Source organism: Spermophilus citellus (assembly GCF_964194105.1).
Source record: "Spermophilus citellus genome assembly, chromosome: 1".
In the NCBI taxonomy this organism is placed as follows: Eukaryota; Metazoa; Chordata; class Mammalia; order Rodentia; family Sciuridae; genus Spermophilus; species Spermophilus citellus.
The window spans coordinates 132,814,785-132,829,635 of NC_138182.1; the positions used below are offsets into that span (position 1 = coordinate 132,814,785).

The following is a 14,851-nucleotide window of genomic DNA, read 5'->3' on the forward strand; positions in this document are numbered from 1 at the left end:
GTCCCAAGCCACGTTGATTTGTCTTATTTTTAAGCAGCCACGAGCATCCCATGAAACCAAAATAGCGTTCCGTTCCCAGGTGCAGACTCACTGAGCAGGGGGACCATCAAGAGTGTATCAGTGCGTCCACCTGGGGCAGCTGTTCCAAATGGGCTGGATTAATGAGGGAACGGCTCCCACAGGCGGCTCCCAGCCAGCTGCTGGTCGCCTCTGGGCGTCACTCAGTGCAGACGCCTGCTGCTTTTACACCTCAGCTAGATTCTGCCACTTGTGTCACCTCTGCTGGCTTGACTCCTTCGGGCTGTGCATCCCTGATTTCTCCACAGTCCTGATAGCTCGGGGGACAAAACGGACCCTGGAGAATGGGGTGACAAGTACAATGTGACCAAATTTTTAAATACCCCAAAGTCCTATCACATTTGCCTGATTGTATAGCATAACTCTAGTTAGCTTATGGTAGATGTCATGGTTCAAATTGTGTATCGGCTCAATCACTAAAACTCTGTCCTCCCAAAGCACAGTTTTTTAAACGAACACCCTGAAATCACATGGGTGCCCTAGTGTCACTCCTCCTGACGGTATCCTGGGAGAGGTATGCACATTTGCCTATTTGAGAAGGGCATTCTCTGTCTTGGGGAGGGCCTGCCCCCAGGAAGGTCCCTTCACTGCCAGGTGCCATCCTAAGAAAGGGAAGATTTCATCTAAAGGAACAACAGGGCCTCTGCTGCCAGTTCAGTGGTGACTTCCTTGGGACCCAAGGAATGATATACAGAAGACAGGCACAGATCTGACTTATGGCTTGGGGGTGGCTCCTTGATCTTGTGTGGCCTACATCATGATGGGGATTGACAAGACGTTTCAGTCCAGTTCCCATAACTGACTGACCTTGAACTTGGACATGCCCTAAATTCATCTCCGAAGTCCTCCATCTACCGTCATCTTACTAACCCATGTCCCACAATAAGCAGTGGAAGGAATGAGTGAGATTCAACATTCACAGAGGGTGGTGCTTCAGCCACCAGCTCACCGTTTGCCAAAAACCTTCAGAAACGGCGTCCTCTGGAAGCACTGGCCACCGGGATGCTGCTCAGAGTCGTCGGTGTTTTCCCTAAATCCAAGCTCCAATACCAGGTGGAATGCTGAGATTCTCCCAGGCATTCTCCAGTGGAACATGGCAGCTAGAAGGGGTTGGGAAAGGGCGGGGATGCTGATGTGTTATAGATAATCCTCGGTTCCTTGGGGGCAATTTTTGCTACAATATTTAAAAATTCTTCTATTAAGCTTTTTCTCCAAAAGAAAGAAAAATTTACAGTACAGAACCAGTCCCCTCTTGACTCTTGAGATTCCTTTTCTCACTGACATTACAAGCCTTTCCAGTGCCTTTAAAGAGCTTTATACTTGAATATTGATCAGGTGATCCCAGAGCTGCTTTGAAGAAAAAGCTACTGTCCCTAGAGCCAGCGGAGGGACCATAAAGTGTTTGACAGTCACAATGGCAACTCGTGGTGGTGAAGTATCTGACCTAAATATATAGACAAGCATATTTTCAAACATATTTCTGAAGTGACAAGGTCAGAAAACCATGGCAACCACCCCTATTCTTCATTTTTTAAAAAAAGTGATATTCAGCAGAGTGGTATTTAATAGATTGAGATGATCAATTGAAAGGTGCTTGAAAACCTGTTATATTGCTTTTTGCATGAAAGAAAGAATTCTCACTAAAATGCTACAGACGCTTTACTCTCCTCGGCCACCAAATATGCAAAAGTGGTCTCGGTAGTCACTGGGGTGACATAGCCCATGCTTTGATTCAACTGAGTCTGCTGCACTGAGTCCCCAGGGCCATGGGCCACTGCCAAAGAACCCTGAGTGATAAGCTATTTCCCCAGTTCCAATGTCCCTGTTTATTATAGACTGATCAGGTTTTCTTCATCCTTCCAAATGGAAGCACCTTCATTTCAAGGGCTTGAGGGAGACTCCTGGCAGGACCTTTTAGGACCAGTAAGATGGACTCTTAGCAGGGGAGCCCCAAGAAAATAAGACATCAAACCCCTCAACCTCCCAGGTACTTTTGTTCACATCCCTTTCTCTGTGAAAGAGTGGTCTTGTCCTACCCAAGGCAGCTTAGATTCCAAAAGAAACAGTAACAAGCCCAGAGAGGGCAGCGTCCATGTAGAAACAGCAGGGGAGTCGGGCCTCTCCAGACCACTGCCCTTGGAGACACCCAGCTTCAAGCTTCCAGGGCTCAGGTAGAAAGACCCCATGTGGAATACTGGTTTGGCTCAAAATCCCAGAAGAAGAACGTTCCAAATGCAGCCTTAGAAGATCCCACACCTCCAGGGCAGATCTTCAAACTCATGCAAGAAATAATTCAGGACTCCTGGAAGGTTGAATTTGGCCTGGCCTATGCTAAGGTTTCATAGGACCCTCTCATGAGGACCTAGAAATATATATATATTTTTTAAAGCAGAAGATGGGATGGGTCAGACTACCCAGGAGAACAGAACTCCTTAAATGTTCTGCTAGGCAGAAGGAAGACTTTCTGGACCAAGAGCTCTATGGAAATGGAGTGTGTTGCCTTCAAAAATGGGGAGATCCTGTGGGGCACCTGGAAAAGGCTGAACACTGGCTGCCACCTGATGGCAGGAAGCGTCCCCAGCAGTGAAACCTGTGAGCTTCGCTGTCACATTGGGTTCAAGCTCAGGGCTCAGCTCTCATTTTTGTGAGACTGGGAAAATTTTTGTTTTGACCCTCAATTTCCTCATCTGGGAAATGGGTATGATAAAATCTACACATGGATCATTATGCAACTGAACAAAACATTAGCCCCCATGCTCAGCAAATTAGAAATGCTAAATTTTCAATTGTTACCTACTGCTGAGATCTCAGCTTGACAAATTGAATGGGAAGATAAAGCAAGTCTTCCCCTTGGCTTCCCCCAACCTATCGAAATTCCTGTTGCCTTCTTCCTAATGCCCTGACTATCTCAGGTTTTCTATTTTATCACTGTTTCAAATATTCCTAAATAATGACCAATATCCCCATCCCTCTTTTTTTTTAACTCTATTATCTTACTTTTTATTTTTATGTGGTGCTGAGGATCGAACCCAGTGCCTCACACATGCTAGGCAAGTGTTCATCCGCTGATCCCCAACCCAGCCCCCACCCCACCTCTCCTAATGCCATTCTCCCCCCCACCCCACCCCCGCCCATGATCAAAGCAATCTTCTTTTCAAACCTTTGCAAATCTCTTTTCTTCAATGATTTCTGGTTATATAAATGAAGAGTTTCACTAAAATAGAAGTAGAGTTCATTTTCTTCTGGAATTTTTCTCCTGCTAAGAAGCAAGGGCTGAGCGCACAGTTACCTGGTCAACAGTTGGCAGTCAATCAAAATGCTAAATCATCACCAGGAGAAATCTTTCCCTGGTGGGATTCTACAAACCATGTCTAGGTCTTCGAGAGAGATCATAAGGGTGGTCTTCTGGGGAAAGTAGAACCAGAGCAGTCTCGTGACAGGCTGACCAGGGAGGTTGCTAAGTGCTGGCGGGACCTTTTTCCATTCATTTATTAATTTTTTGAGGAATCTTAAAGCTTATTGAGACCCCTGTCTTTTTCGTCTCCCAAGAAAACAGCAGCGCTACGTGCAGAGGTGCTGGAAGGATGTGCGCGTGGGCGACTTCATCCAGATGCAGTGCAATGAGATCATCCCTGCGGACACACTCCTCCTCTTTTCCTCAGACCCCAGCGGGATCTGCCACCTGGAGACGGCCAACTTGGACGGAGAGACAAACCTCAAGCAAAGATGTGTCGTGAGGGGCTTCTCCCAGCAGGTAGGACTTTTTCTCAGCTCTTCGGTGGCAAGGTCAGAGGGAAGAAACGAGCTATTTCTACTGGAAAGTTAAACTGGAAGGTAGTGCAAACAGGACTGGATGCCCCTGTCCCAAGCACCTCAGAAACACTTCATCCTCCCAGCACCCCTGTGAGATGGGAAGAGTACCCATATCGCAGATGAGGAAGTTGAGGCTTTGTTAAATGGCTTTCTGAAAGTGTTCAAGTTCTCTAATGCAGACTTGCTCTGAAAATCCAGGAAACTAAAGGCTGTTCAGTTGCTATAGGGTCAGCCACTCAAACACTCATTCTGCTCGGTCCAGCTGCAGTAGCCACTCCCTCCTTGAATCTTTAATACTCCGTTGGCCACTTCTAAGCAGCAGCGAATAAATAACTATTTTCCACTCATGCATGCCTTCTCAACAGTCCCGAAGCCTCTCTGAGTTCAGGGAGCCATTGTGCTTACATCAGTGGTTCCTTGGATGTCATGGAGAAGCTATTTTGCACTGTGGTTACCAGCTCAGGCTCTTGGGATCGATAGAGCTGAGTTTAAAGATTAAACCCTGCCACTTACGACCTGTCTCACCCTAGGCAACCTATGACCCTCCCACACCTTAGTTCCCTCATCTAGAAAATGAGGACAAAAATCGTACCCTCCCCACAGGGTTATTCTAGAAGACAAAATGATAAGCACACAAATGACTTAGCACGAAGACAGAGCACGGGAGAGACTGGTTAATAGTTGGTACTAATATCGATGACTTTTGTAGGCAACGTGTGTTGACTCACTGAAGCTGGGTGTCTCGTTCCAGTTTTCATTATAAAATTCCCCTTGTAGGTGTTGACTTCCAGTCTGTCACCTTTATCTTGTCATAGAAAAGAATAAGATTTTTCTGGCTTCTCTTCACTCCACCAGCCTGTGGCTTGGGAGAAATTGAATGAGTCACAGGATTCTGGAGAAAGAAGGCCAATGGTCCATTCCTCAGAGAGTCTTCTGAGCAGGGGTGCAGCTGTCTAGACTGACTCTTCTCCAGAGTTCAGCTCACTCTGCCCCATGCCACACTCCCTGGTGAACAATCCTCACGGTTTATTGTGTGTGATTGATCTAATTCTCAGAAGTCTGTGGTCTCCTCCTCTATTGTTTAATGCTCAACGTTTTAGGTTTCTCCACACTTTTACTAGTGAATAATAGTTGTTCCCAGTGATAGGACTTGTTGTCACTTATTCATATATGCACACAATACAGTTTGGCCAATATCATTCTGCAGTATTTCCCTCCCTTGGACCTGTACCTCTCTTAGACTTTCATGAGATATCATTACCATGCACTTTTCTTTTCCTTTTTTCCAAATTTCACAGATGAGAGAAAATATATGACCCCTGACCACCTAAGTTTGGCTTTTTTCACATAACAGGATGCAGGCTCCATTTTCCTGCAAATTACATAATTTTTGTCTCCCTCTTTCAATGGAATGCTCACAGCTACTCCAGGGATTTGCTGTGAGAGTCAACGGAGACAGGGAGAGTAAAACAACAAAATAGAGGGCTTGGCACCTGCTGAATACACAGTAGGGGCCAACTACTACTGCTGCACTGGAAATGGGCTTGTCTCACCCCTCTACCCCCCTACCCCTGTCATCACACTGCCACTGTCACCACAGCGTCTGTTGGGCAGTTCTGGAACTAGGCATTGGCCCCTGAGTCTCTCCCTCTTTGCTTGTCCCTCCCGCAGTCACTGAATCACCCCTGTGTTGACGAAAAGGCAGGGTGAGATCTGCTCTGAGTTTACCAAGTCAGCCTCGCAGAGCAGCAACAACCTGCCCTGGCTTCAAGGCCCTGTGGCCTGCTTTCTTGGCCAGAGGTTTTCAAACCTTTCTACTCGTTTTTATTTACAGGAAGAAATATATATTACACACATGTGCATAACACTGACGTCTTAGCCTGACTACTACAATGAGGCTCTCTCTCCCCCTCCCCTCGTCCTCCCTCCTCCTCCCTTCCTCCTGCTGCTTATAGTAAATTTCTGTTTGCTCACAAATCTCGCCCCTCAGCCTCCATAACCCCGACATTCTCATCCAGTTCTGAACCATTCTGAACTCTCTCTGGCAGTCATTGCCAATGCTGTTGCCTTTCAACCAGTGACTTCATCTTTGGCAATAGCTCCCAAACCGTTCCATGCATGTTAATTAGATGGTTGAGGATTAGAATGAAGTCGGAGGAAAGGATCATTCACACTCGGTAGACCAGCCAACTCAGTAAGTCTCTCAAAGTCTCGCCCTGAATTCTCACAGAGCACTTGGCTTGAAAAATAAAGTCAATTCACTGTGGAAAGAAGATTTCTAGGAGCTTGAAGTTTTCCAGAGTTCTCTACTATTGGATTAATTCTCCTTCTCCTTTTGTTCAAGAGCATTTTTAATACAATAGTGAACTTGGGCCCATACTGAGGGCTTTGCATGGTTATCTTTTATCCTCATGACAACACAAGAGACAGGAACTACCACTGTCCCTTCTGAGCAATAAGGAGACTGTAGCACAGAAAGGTCACATAACTCACCCACCATCACTGAGCCAGGGAAAGTGGGAACTAGGACTCAAAGCCAGGTTTGTCCAGAGCCTCAGCTCTTAAAGTCTGCACTAGTTCATCTCCATGGCTATTTGACTGTTACCTGAGTTTACCCAAAGATGCTAACTTGAAAGCACGTATTTATTATTTTCAATAATCTTTTCACACAAAAATAGCAGGTGGCAAAAGAATTAAAGTAATAGAACTAAAGAATTAAATCTCAACCCACTGTCTGGGCAATAGTGTTAGCTGCTCTTTGCTACCTTGTTTCTCCCCTATATCTTTAGTGCAAAAGACATATGGATAGAATATGGATAGAACTCACTTTGGGCTAACACTATCATGTAGGATCTGTCATATGTGTTGGTCAAACATGAAGATGAGAGTTGCGAGAAAAATGTTGCAAGGTCAAATAAAGTGAGAAGACAATTTAAATATTGTGTGCCACTAACCTTCTCTGATACTTGGATAATCCCCAAGGAGGACAAGGGCCAGGTGCCAGTGAGTGGCCTTTCTCAACATTTAAGAACAGAAACCTTTTATTCTAAGCAACGTGTCCCAGAACCACCATAGGAAGAGTAGCATCCCCACTTGAAGATTTGCTGCAGATATATTACAGGAGCTTAGGGTGCACCCCAGTCATCACTGGGGAAGCATCCTGCCCTACTGCCACCACTAAGTTACAATTCACTGGGACTAAGTAGGGGCCGAGCATGATGATCTTGATATGAACCCACCATCACCTCTGTTTTAGCCAACTTTTCTACTGCTGTGACCAACAGACCTGACAAGAACAATTTTATAGGAGGAAAAGTTTATTTGGGGGCTCACAGTTTCAGAGGTCTCAGTCCATAGACACCAGCTCCATTCCTCAGGGCTCCAGGAGAGGCAGAAAGTCATGGTGGAAGAGTGTGACAGGGGAAAGCAGGTCAGGACATGGCCTCCAAGAAGCAAAGAGACTGTATTCACCAGATACAGTCTGCGCCCAAGCCCACCTCCTCCAGCTACACCTTACCTGCCTTCAGGTACGACTCATTTAATCCCCATCAGGGGATCAATTCACTAATTGGGTCAAGGTTGTCATAACACAATCATTCCATCTCTGAATGTTCTTGAATGGTCTCACACATGAGCTTTGGGGGACAACTCATATCTAAACCACAATAACCTGCTTGAAGACCCTTGAAACCCTTGAAAAAGGAAGGTGCCACCTTAAGTCCTTCCAAAAGCCACTTAACCATGATGAGAACAAAACCACATGTATGTGCTTTATCCTGTGTGCCTGTGATACGTTGTCCCTTTTAGTCCTTACACATACCCTGTAAGGTGGCCATCGCTGTCCTCATTTTACACATGAACACTCCGTGAAACAGAAAAGGTGAATCTTACTCATGGTCTCAGAGAAGATTCGGAACCTCTACAAATACGAAATGTTTGGAAACTTAATGTCTTAAATAATGAATACCAAGGGCTCTCGTTGACTATTTCCCTCTAAATCTCGCTAGTCTGTGTGACCTTCACCTTTCCCAAAAGGGTTTTAACTAATAACATAGATTTCTAGAAATTCCCCACCTCATCTCCACACAAAATTTTCACTGTCTTGTGGATGACGAGAGATCACTAAATTCCGTTAATTCAATGTTGGCTTCCCTAGATCAGCATTTCTCAAGGCCCAGGACACAAAACACTTATCCCAAGAGACAGGTTTTGAAAAATATGGCTCCTGGTCAAATCAAATTGGGAAGCCGATGTCTTGGGACCCCCCCCCCCCTTGGAAGTTCCAAAGTTCATGAATATATGAAGTTCTCTAAGTAGTACTGGGGCAACCAGGTGTGTTAGACATTACTGCTGAGCTCTCCAAACTATTTGAATAAACTTTTTCAGCACAAATACTTATTCACATTCCTATGGGAATACTTATTCACATTCCTTTTTGGGAAAAATTTACCTGAATTGTGGTTCAGACATGATCCCAGTGGGTGAAGAATGATGGAGAAGTTGACAGCCCTCTTGGCCCATGAGGTTCATGCTTCCCTTTCCTATTTAGGTTCAAATGGAATTACAAATAAAGAGCCCTGGAAAGGGTCTTCTTTCCATGACACTGTGGTTAGAGAGTTGGTTTCAAAATCCTTTTCTCAGAATCCAACTCTGGATCAAACCAATTACTTGTTCCGTTGAAGCCTTTATCATGATATGCACTATCTTTAAATTCACAAAATTATGATCTGCTTGTGAAATATTCATTCCCATCTCATCTCGTGAGGGAAAGGGATTAGGATTAGGATTCTGGTAAATTCCATTGCCCAGCAGGCAACAGGACTCGATTAGAGCATTAAATTGAACAGTTTTCTTTGTGGTGGCATTCTGATGCCTAAAACCTCTTCTTTAAAAAGGGTTTTAGCCTAGAGATTTGACAGGTGAAAATGAATACCTGTAGCATTCGTTTTTGGTAAAAGGAAAAGTTACCAAAGCCAAAGAATCAGAAATGGATTCTGCCAGTTAATACTTTAAATCAAGCATGTTTCTGGAATCTATAATCCATATCATTGAAGCTCAAGTCCTATTACGATGTGTATCAGATCCTTTCCTGATGTCAATTAGAAACATGCAAAGTCAGAACAACAGACTAGTCATTTCAGCATCACCCAAGAGCTCATCAGAAATGTGGACTCTCAGACCCCACCCCAGAGTAAACCAGATTCTGCAGTTTAGCAAGATCCCCAGGTCATTCACATGCCTATTAAAGTGCAGAATGCTTTGGCCTAGGGCATCATTGAGGAATGTAATAATTTGCTCATCTGTTGATTGTTGAAGTTAAAAGTTCTTCATTGAGTCTCCCTTCTCAGATTGCATTCCACCCATAGTTAGTGCTTAATTGTCATGTGCTTAGCTGAAACAGTTGTTTGAACTTGGATCCTCTGCAGTGAGAATACACACTGGCTCTAACATAGCCAGATAGAGGAGGATTTTTCCCACAAAAAGTGGAGGTCTGATAAGGAGAAATTTATCACCATCCAAGTTCAGTAATGACAAATGTCAGATGGAACAAAAGATGATTGCCTGTCTTCTCAACCTTGGCTGTCCTTAAAAAAAAAAAAAAAAAAGTACTCTTCCCTGGTGGATTTCGTAATGGATCCTGCCCTTAATAGATTGTTCCAAATTTCCATTAAGAATGCTATTTAGTGTTTTCTACCTGTTGATTGTTTGCCTAAATGTTGAGTAGAGATCACATTTTCTAGAATTACTTTAATATAGGATCTGTGTACCAATTCATAATAATAGACAGCATCAACAGAGAACGGGATTGAACACATACCTGACTGGACTGCCGTGGGTGGTTCTTCTAAATGTTGGACACCTATTGTCTCTTTCTGTTCCTCACAAATAATCTTGCACTTTCATTCTCCCACATTACAAGTGAGACGAGAGCCGTGGACTAGCAACGGACTGAACTCGATTTAAATGCAGGCAAAGTTCTTTACTGCTGATTCTTCCTTTTATTGTGGAAATTTCCAAGTATGAACAAGAGAGAATTATATAATAAATTTTTATGTACCTATTGCCTAATTTCAACAATGAACTCATCACCCATCTTGTTTTTCAATGTCCCCTCCTTTTATCCTCTGCAAATTATTTTGTAGCAGATTTTCAGTATCACAACATTTCATCTGTAAACATTTCTGTATGCATCTCTAAAAGATAAGATTTTTAAATATGCTATGATACCATTTTCACACCTAAAAAAAATTAGCAGTAACTCCTTGATATTAACTTTCAAGTCAGTGGTCAATATTTTCTCACTCGTTTGTTTAAATCAGGAACCAAACAAAGACAAATATTGATATTAGTTTCTTAAATTTAATTTACTGTACAAGTTTCTCATTTAGCTCTTTTTTCTGGTATATTTAGTTTCTGTTGGGTAATAAACCTAATCATTTCTGTAAAATTTCAAATAGTCTGGATTTTGCTGATTGCACTGACTCCCTGTGGTATTATCTAACGTGTTTCCCCATGCACTGTATTTCTACAAATTGTAGTTGGATCTAGTGCCTGAATCAGATTCAGAGTAGATCTGGTGTTTTTGTGACACATGCTGCATGAGAGAAAATGTCTTTTTTCAATGTTGGTAGTCCCTGGTAAAGATTCTTTATATCCATTAAGTCCACGGGCTTTGCAAAATGATGCTACTCTAACTCATATCTATTTTTACAAATTCCCCCTCATTATTGGGTTGTGCTGAGTTGTCTTCTGGACAGGAAATGCTGGGTAAGTGTTTGATGCTTTCTTTTCATTTATCAGTTTTCAAATTAATGATTTGGTTCGCTAGCATCCTCCAAGGTGGTCAAGTGAGTTTTTCTCTTTTAATATCCATAAGAATTCTTAGATTTAAAAGCAGTGGATGCATATCAAATCAATGCAGCTGTTCTCTTTACTGGTTGTCCATCTTTAGCCAGTAGGAACTTCAAAAATAGAAGTGGCTCCTGAGTCCTTCCGACAGGACCTCAGTAGTTGCCGACAGATCTGGTTCCTTTCCACAGAAGCTTATATTTAGAAACTGCAATAAGTACATGCTAGAGGTGCTCATTGCTGTCTGGATGATCATTATTTCTATGTCATTTAAGTGACAGAACTAGGACTTTTTTAGAATTGAATACATCAGAATTTGTGCTGATAGGACAATTCCAACTCAGGACTAGAGGTCTGAACTCTACCTCAACAATACTGAACATGTCAATCCTCCCACCACATCAGACAGAGTCCTTAGCCACTTTGCTACTCTACTCCTTTTTAATACTCACCACTAACAGGAGCCTGTGAGGTGGAAAAGGTAGGAATTGAAAACATTTTAGGGTTAAGGAAACCTGATCTCGGAGAGATTGGATTTTCAAATATCACCCAGTTAGTATGGCACGTAGTCAGAATCAGAACTCAATTCTGATGATCCTGGTTGTTTTTCCCACTGATAAAGTACATCCTTTTATATGTAGTTTTTATTTGTCAAATGAATACCATTTTCATATATATGAGTGTGCTGAAGCTATCCAAGTTCTAGGTTATAATTGTTTAGGATAACAAATAATTTTTATGGTGAAGAAACAACTCTATGAAAAACCATTATCATTTCTTCTGGACTCTGTCCTCCTCTTAGTGAGTTTCTTCTCCAGTCTCCTACTGGGGTGTGGACACACACATGTACATTGTAGAAGGGAAGAGTCCCTCTTCCCAGTATTTAGCATTATTTGTACATTTCCACTGAAAATCATTTTCCACTTGTATCCCTCCAGGGCCCTATGAGGAAGCTCTGCTAGGTTATATGAAAGATGTAATCAAGCTGAGGTGCATATGGATGATAACTGAAAAATTGCCTCCTTCCTACTATTTCCATATCTCAAGATACCACATTCACATTTTCATATTGACCATCACCACCTTAACCATTAAGAATAGTGGATATTTAAAGTCAGTATGGGAAATATTTGCCGTCTCAAATGATAATCATATCAATCTATGATTAGACAAAACTTAGTTGTACATAACAGAACTTGGCTTTAAAGTAGCTTGGACATGGGGCTGGGGATGTGGCTCAAGCGGTAGCGCGCTCGCCTGGCATGCGTGCGACCCGGGTTCGATCCTCAGCACCACATACCAACAAAGATGTTGCGTCCGCCGAGAACTAAAAAATAAATATTAAAAAAAAAAAACTCTCTCTCTCCTCTCTCACTCTCTCTTTAAAAAAAAAATAAAATAAAGTAAAATAAAGTAGCTTGGACCAAAAGGGGATTGATTAATTGGAAGAATACAGGGCAGAGGGGGGCCTTATGGTCCTGTGCAACCAGGAAGTGAGAATCCACCAGTACAATCTCCATCTCTCATCTGCACTTCTCTCAATGTTTGGCCCCGACCTTTCAGACCAACAGTGCTGTGCTTATAGCTTAACCCCAGAGAGGGATGAGGAACCTTTCATGATGTCTAGATTGAAAAAAAAAAAAAAACATTGCAGAGTAAAAGGCTGAATGGCCCGACTGGTACCATGTGCCCACTCTTGGGCCTATTAGCTCTGGCCAGAGGAGAAGGATTCTGTGAGTGGCAATCCACAACTTGAACTTCATAGTAGAATTTGATCTATGGGGTGGAAGATTTCTGAGCAGGGCAGAAATAAGTATCCAATATACCTATTACATACTGGGACTGTGTAAGCCTAATTTATATATGGACAAAGTCATCCATCCTCAAGGAGGGGGGCTAAATATCTTCTGTTACCCCTGCAGCCACTAGAGCTCTTTCTCTTCCCGAAGGGCTCTTCCCTGGCCTCTCTCTGCCTGGGCAACATTCTGTATTGTGCACCAGGGTTCCTCCTTCCTCATGCTCCCATAGGCTTTGTTCTCATCTCTGTTGGAATCCATTCAACAAATTCACTTAGCATCTTAGGAGGTCCTCCTGTGGCAGACATCCTGCCAGGAGTTTGGTTGTTATCAGCAGAGGTGACACATCCTGATCACACCTTCTGCCGACAACTTCTTATGATTCCTCAAAACTGAAATTCATGCTTTTCTTTCTTTTTTATTTATTTCTTACATATATGACAATAGTGGAGTGCATTGCATTCATAATTATCCATTCACAGCACAATTTTTTTTGTAATTCTGTATATAAAGTATGTTCATGCTTTTCTTCTTTGCCACCTCTTTTGACAAAAGCATTGGATTTCATATTATTTTCTTTTACCTCAGTCATGCCAAGGAAGAAAAAAATGGGCACAGAAAAGATTTGTCTGTGCACTACTCATGTAAGGCACCAATGCCCATATTTTAGACATCCTGCGATTTGTCATCCATTCAAGCTTTGACCCCTTTATGTAGTGGCCTCTATGTGGCCCTCTATATGGTGGGTCTGTAGCATACTCTAGGGGTGCTGGAGTAAATGAGAGACAGGCAAGGTGTGAAATTACACAGACCATTGTTAACAAAAAACTCTACTAATAATTCCTCTTAGAAATGACAGAAAAAGATCAGGTACATCCTCTTAGAAATGACAGAAAAAGATCAATGGTACATGCCTATAATCCCAGCTACTCCAGAGGCTAGGACAGGAGGATTACAAATTCAAGGCCAGCCTCAACAACTTGCAAAAACCTATCTAAAAATAAAGTCTGGGGATATGGCTCAGTGGTAGAGTACCTCTAGGTCAATCCTCAATCCTAAGAGAGAGAAAGAAAATGACATGTGTTAGCTTTGAATGACAAACTCATGCCTTATATGTTAGGAAAGTGTCCTAAAAAGATCTCAAGATTGTTCATCCCTTTTTTTATGAAACAGAAAAGTTGTCCACTTGCAAAAAGGGACCTCAGACTGTATGGAATCCTTACATGGAGTCCCACTCACCGGACCCTCCAGTCCAATCTGTGTGCTTTGTTCAGATGGCTGGGCAGCAGGGGCCCTGTGGCTGATTGAATACCTGGATCATTCCTCATCCAGAGCCAGAGGAGGGTAACTGGCAGTCACTCTGTTGTGTGTTATCTTGAAAAGGATTCTCACCAACCAGGAAGCAGAGAGGTTATCTAGTGCTGCGTAGCTGTCATTAGTTTTTTATTGCATTTTCAGAAATCATGGTGTTGTTTAATTTATATTCCAGGAAGAAAGAGTCAGCAGCTAGGGTGTGAAGTATATTTGTATCAGACAAGCTGGTAATGAAAAAAAAAAAAAAAAACAACTGTAAGTAGTATTCTGAGTTTTTGGCACATACTACCATCCCTGTGTGTCACTTCCTTGTTGGGTGCTGCTTGCCTGCCCTGTAACTCCTATGACCTGGGGTGGTCCAGTGAGCAGTCCATGGCTGAGGGTCACTGCACCACCTGCCATCCTCAGGCTGGGCACAGGTCCTCTTGTAGTCCTCTCACCCAAGGATCGCGGAGAATGACTCAGAGCTGCTCAAAAGCATGATCCCTCACAGTTCCCTTCTTCGTTTTCCCAGACATCCTTGGCTCACAGGAAACATTCCGTGTTAGAGGTGTTTGCTGATTTTCCTTTCTTTGATCAACAAATTATTTTAGTATCCATTGAGGGGGTGTCATGGTGATCTAAGGTGTTCTTCCGGTCCTATAGGAATTTCACTGTGGGTCACTTTTTCTTTGTAATGTCGAGATCCTCTATGACTATGTAGTTTTGTTTTGTTTTTTAAAAAAGTAGTGATGTTCATTATTTAAGAAATTTGATTTTTGGAAAAGCTACTATGCATTTGGTGGCCTTTAAAAATATATTTGTAATTTACTAATCTCAAGAATTCCTGAAGAAATTTGAAAAATAGTGGTACGTGCATGAGTCTTATTTTACTCAGTTTTTTAGTTCATACAGGAAATTCGTGGATAAGCTGCAATAGCTTAGTCTACCAGTTGAAAAACTACTGACTTATAGAAAGTATAAGTACTTGACAGTTTAAAATGTAAGATATTACAAGTGAC

The 14,851-nt window shown here is 42.6% G+C and overlaps 1 protein-coding gene across 1 annotated transcript in view; it reads left to right on the forward strand.

The window, feature by feature from the left end:
* ATP10B (ATPase phospholipid transporting 10B (putative)) overlaps nucleotides 1–14,851 on the forward strand; it is a gene marked incomplete at both ends in the record, with an annotated part of 45,932 nt that overhangs the window by 11,419 nt on the left and 19,662 nt on the right. Inside the window, 1 exon segment of the mRNA XM_081296655.1 lies at nucleotides 3,628–3,832. Coding sequence (XP_081152781.1) covers nucleotides 3,628–3,832 — 205 coding nt within the window.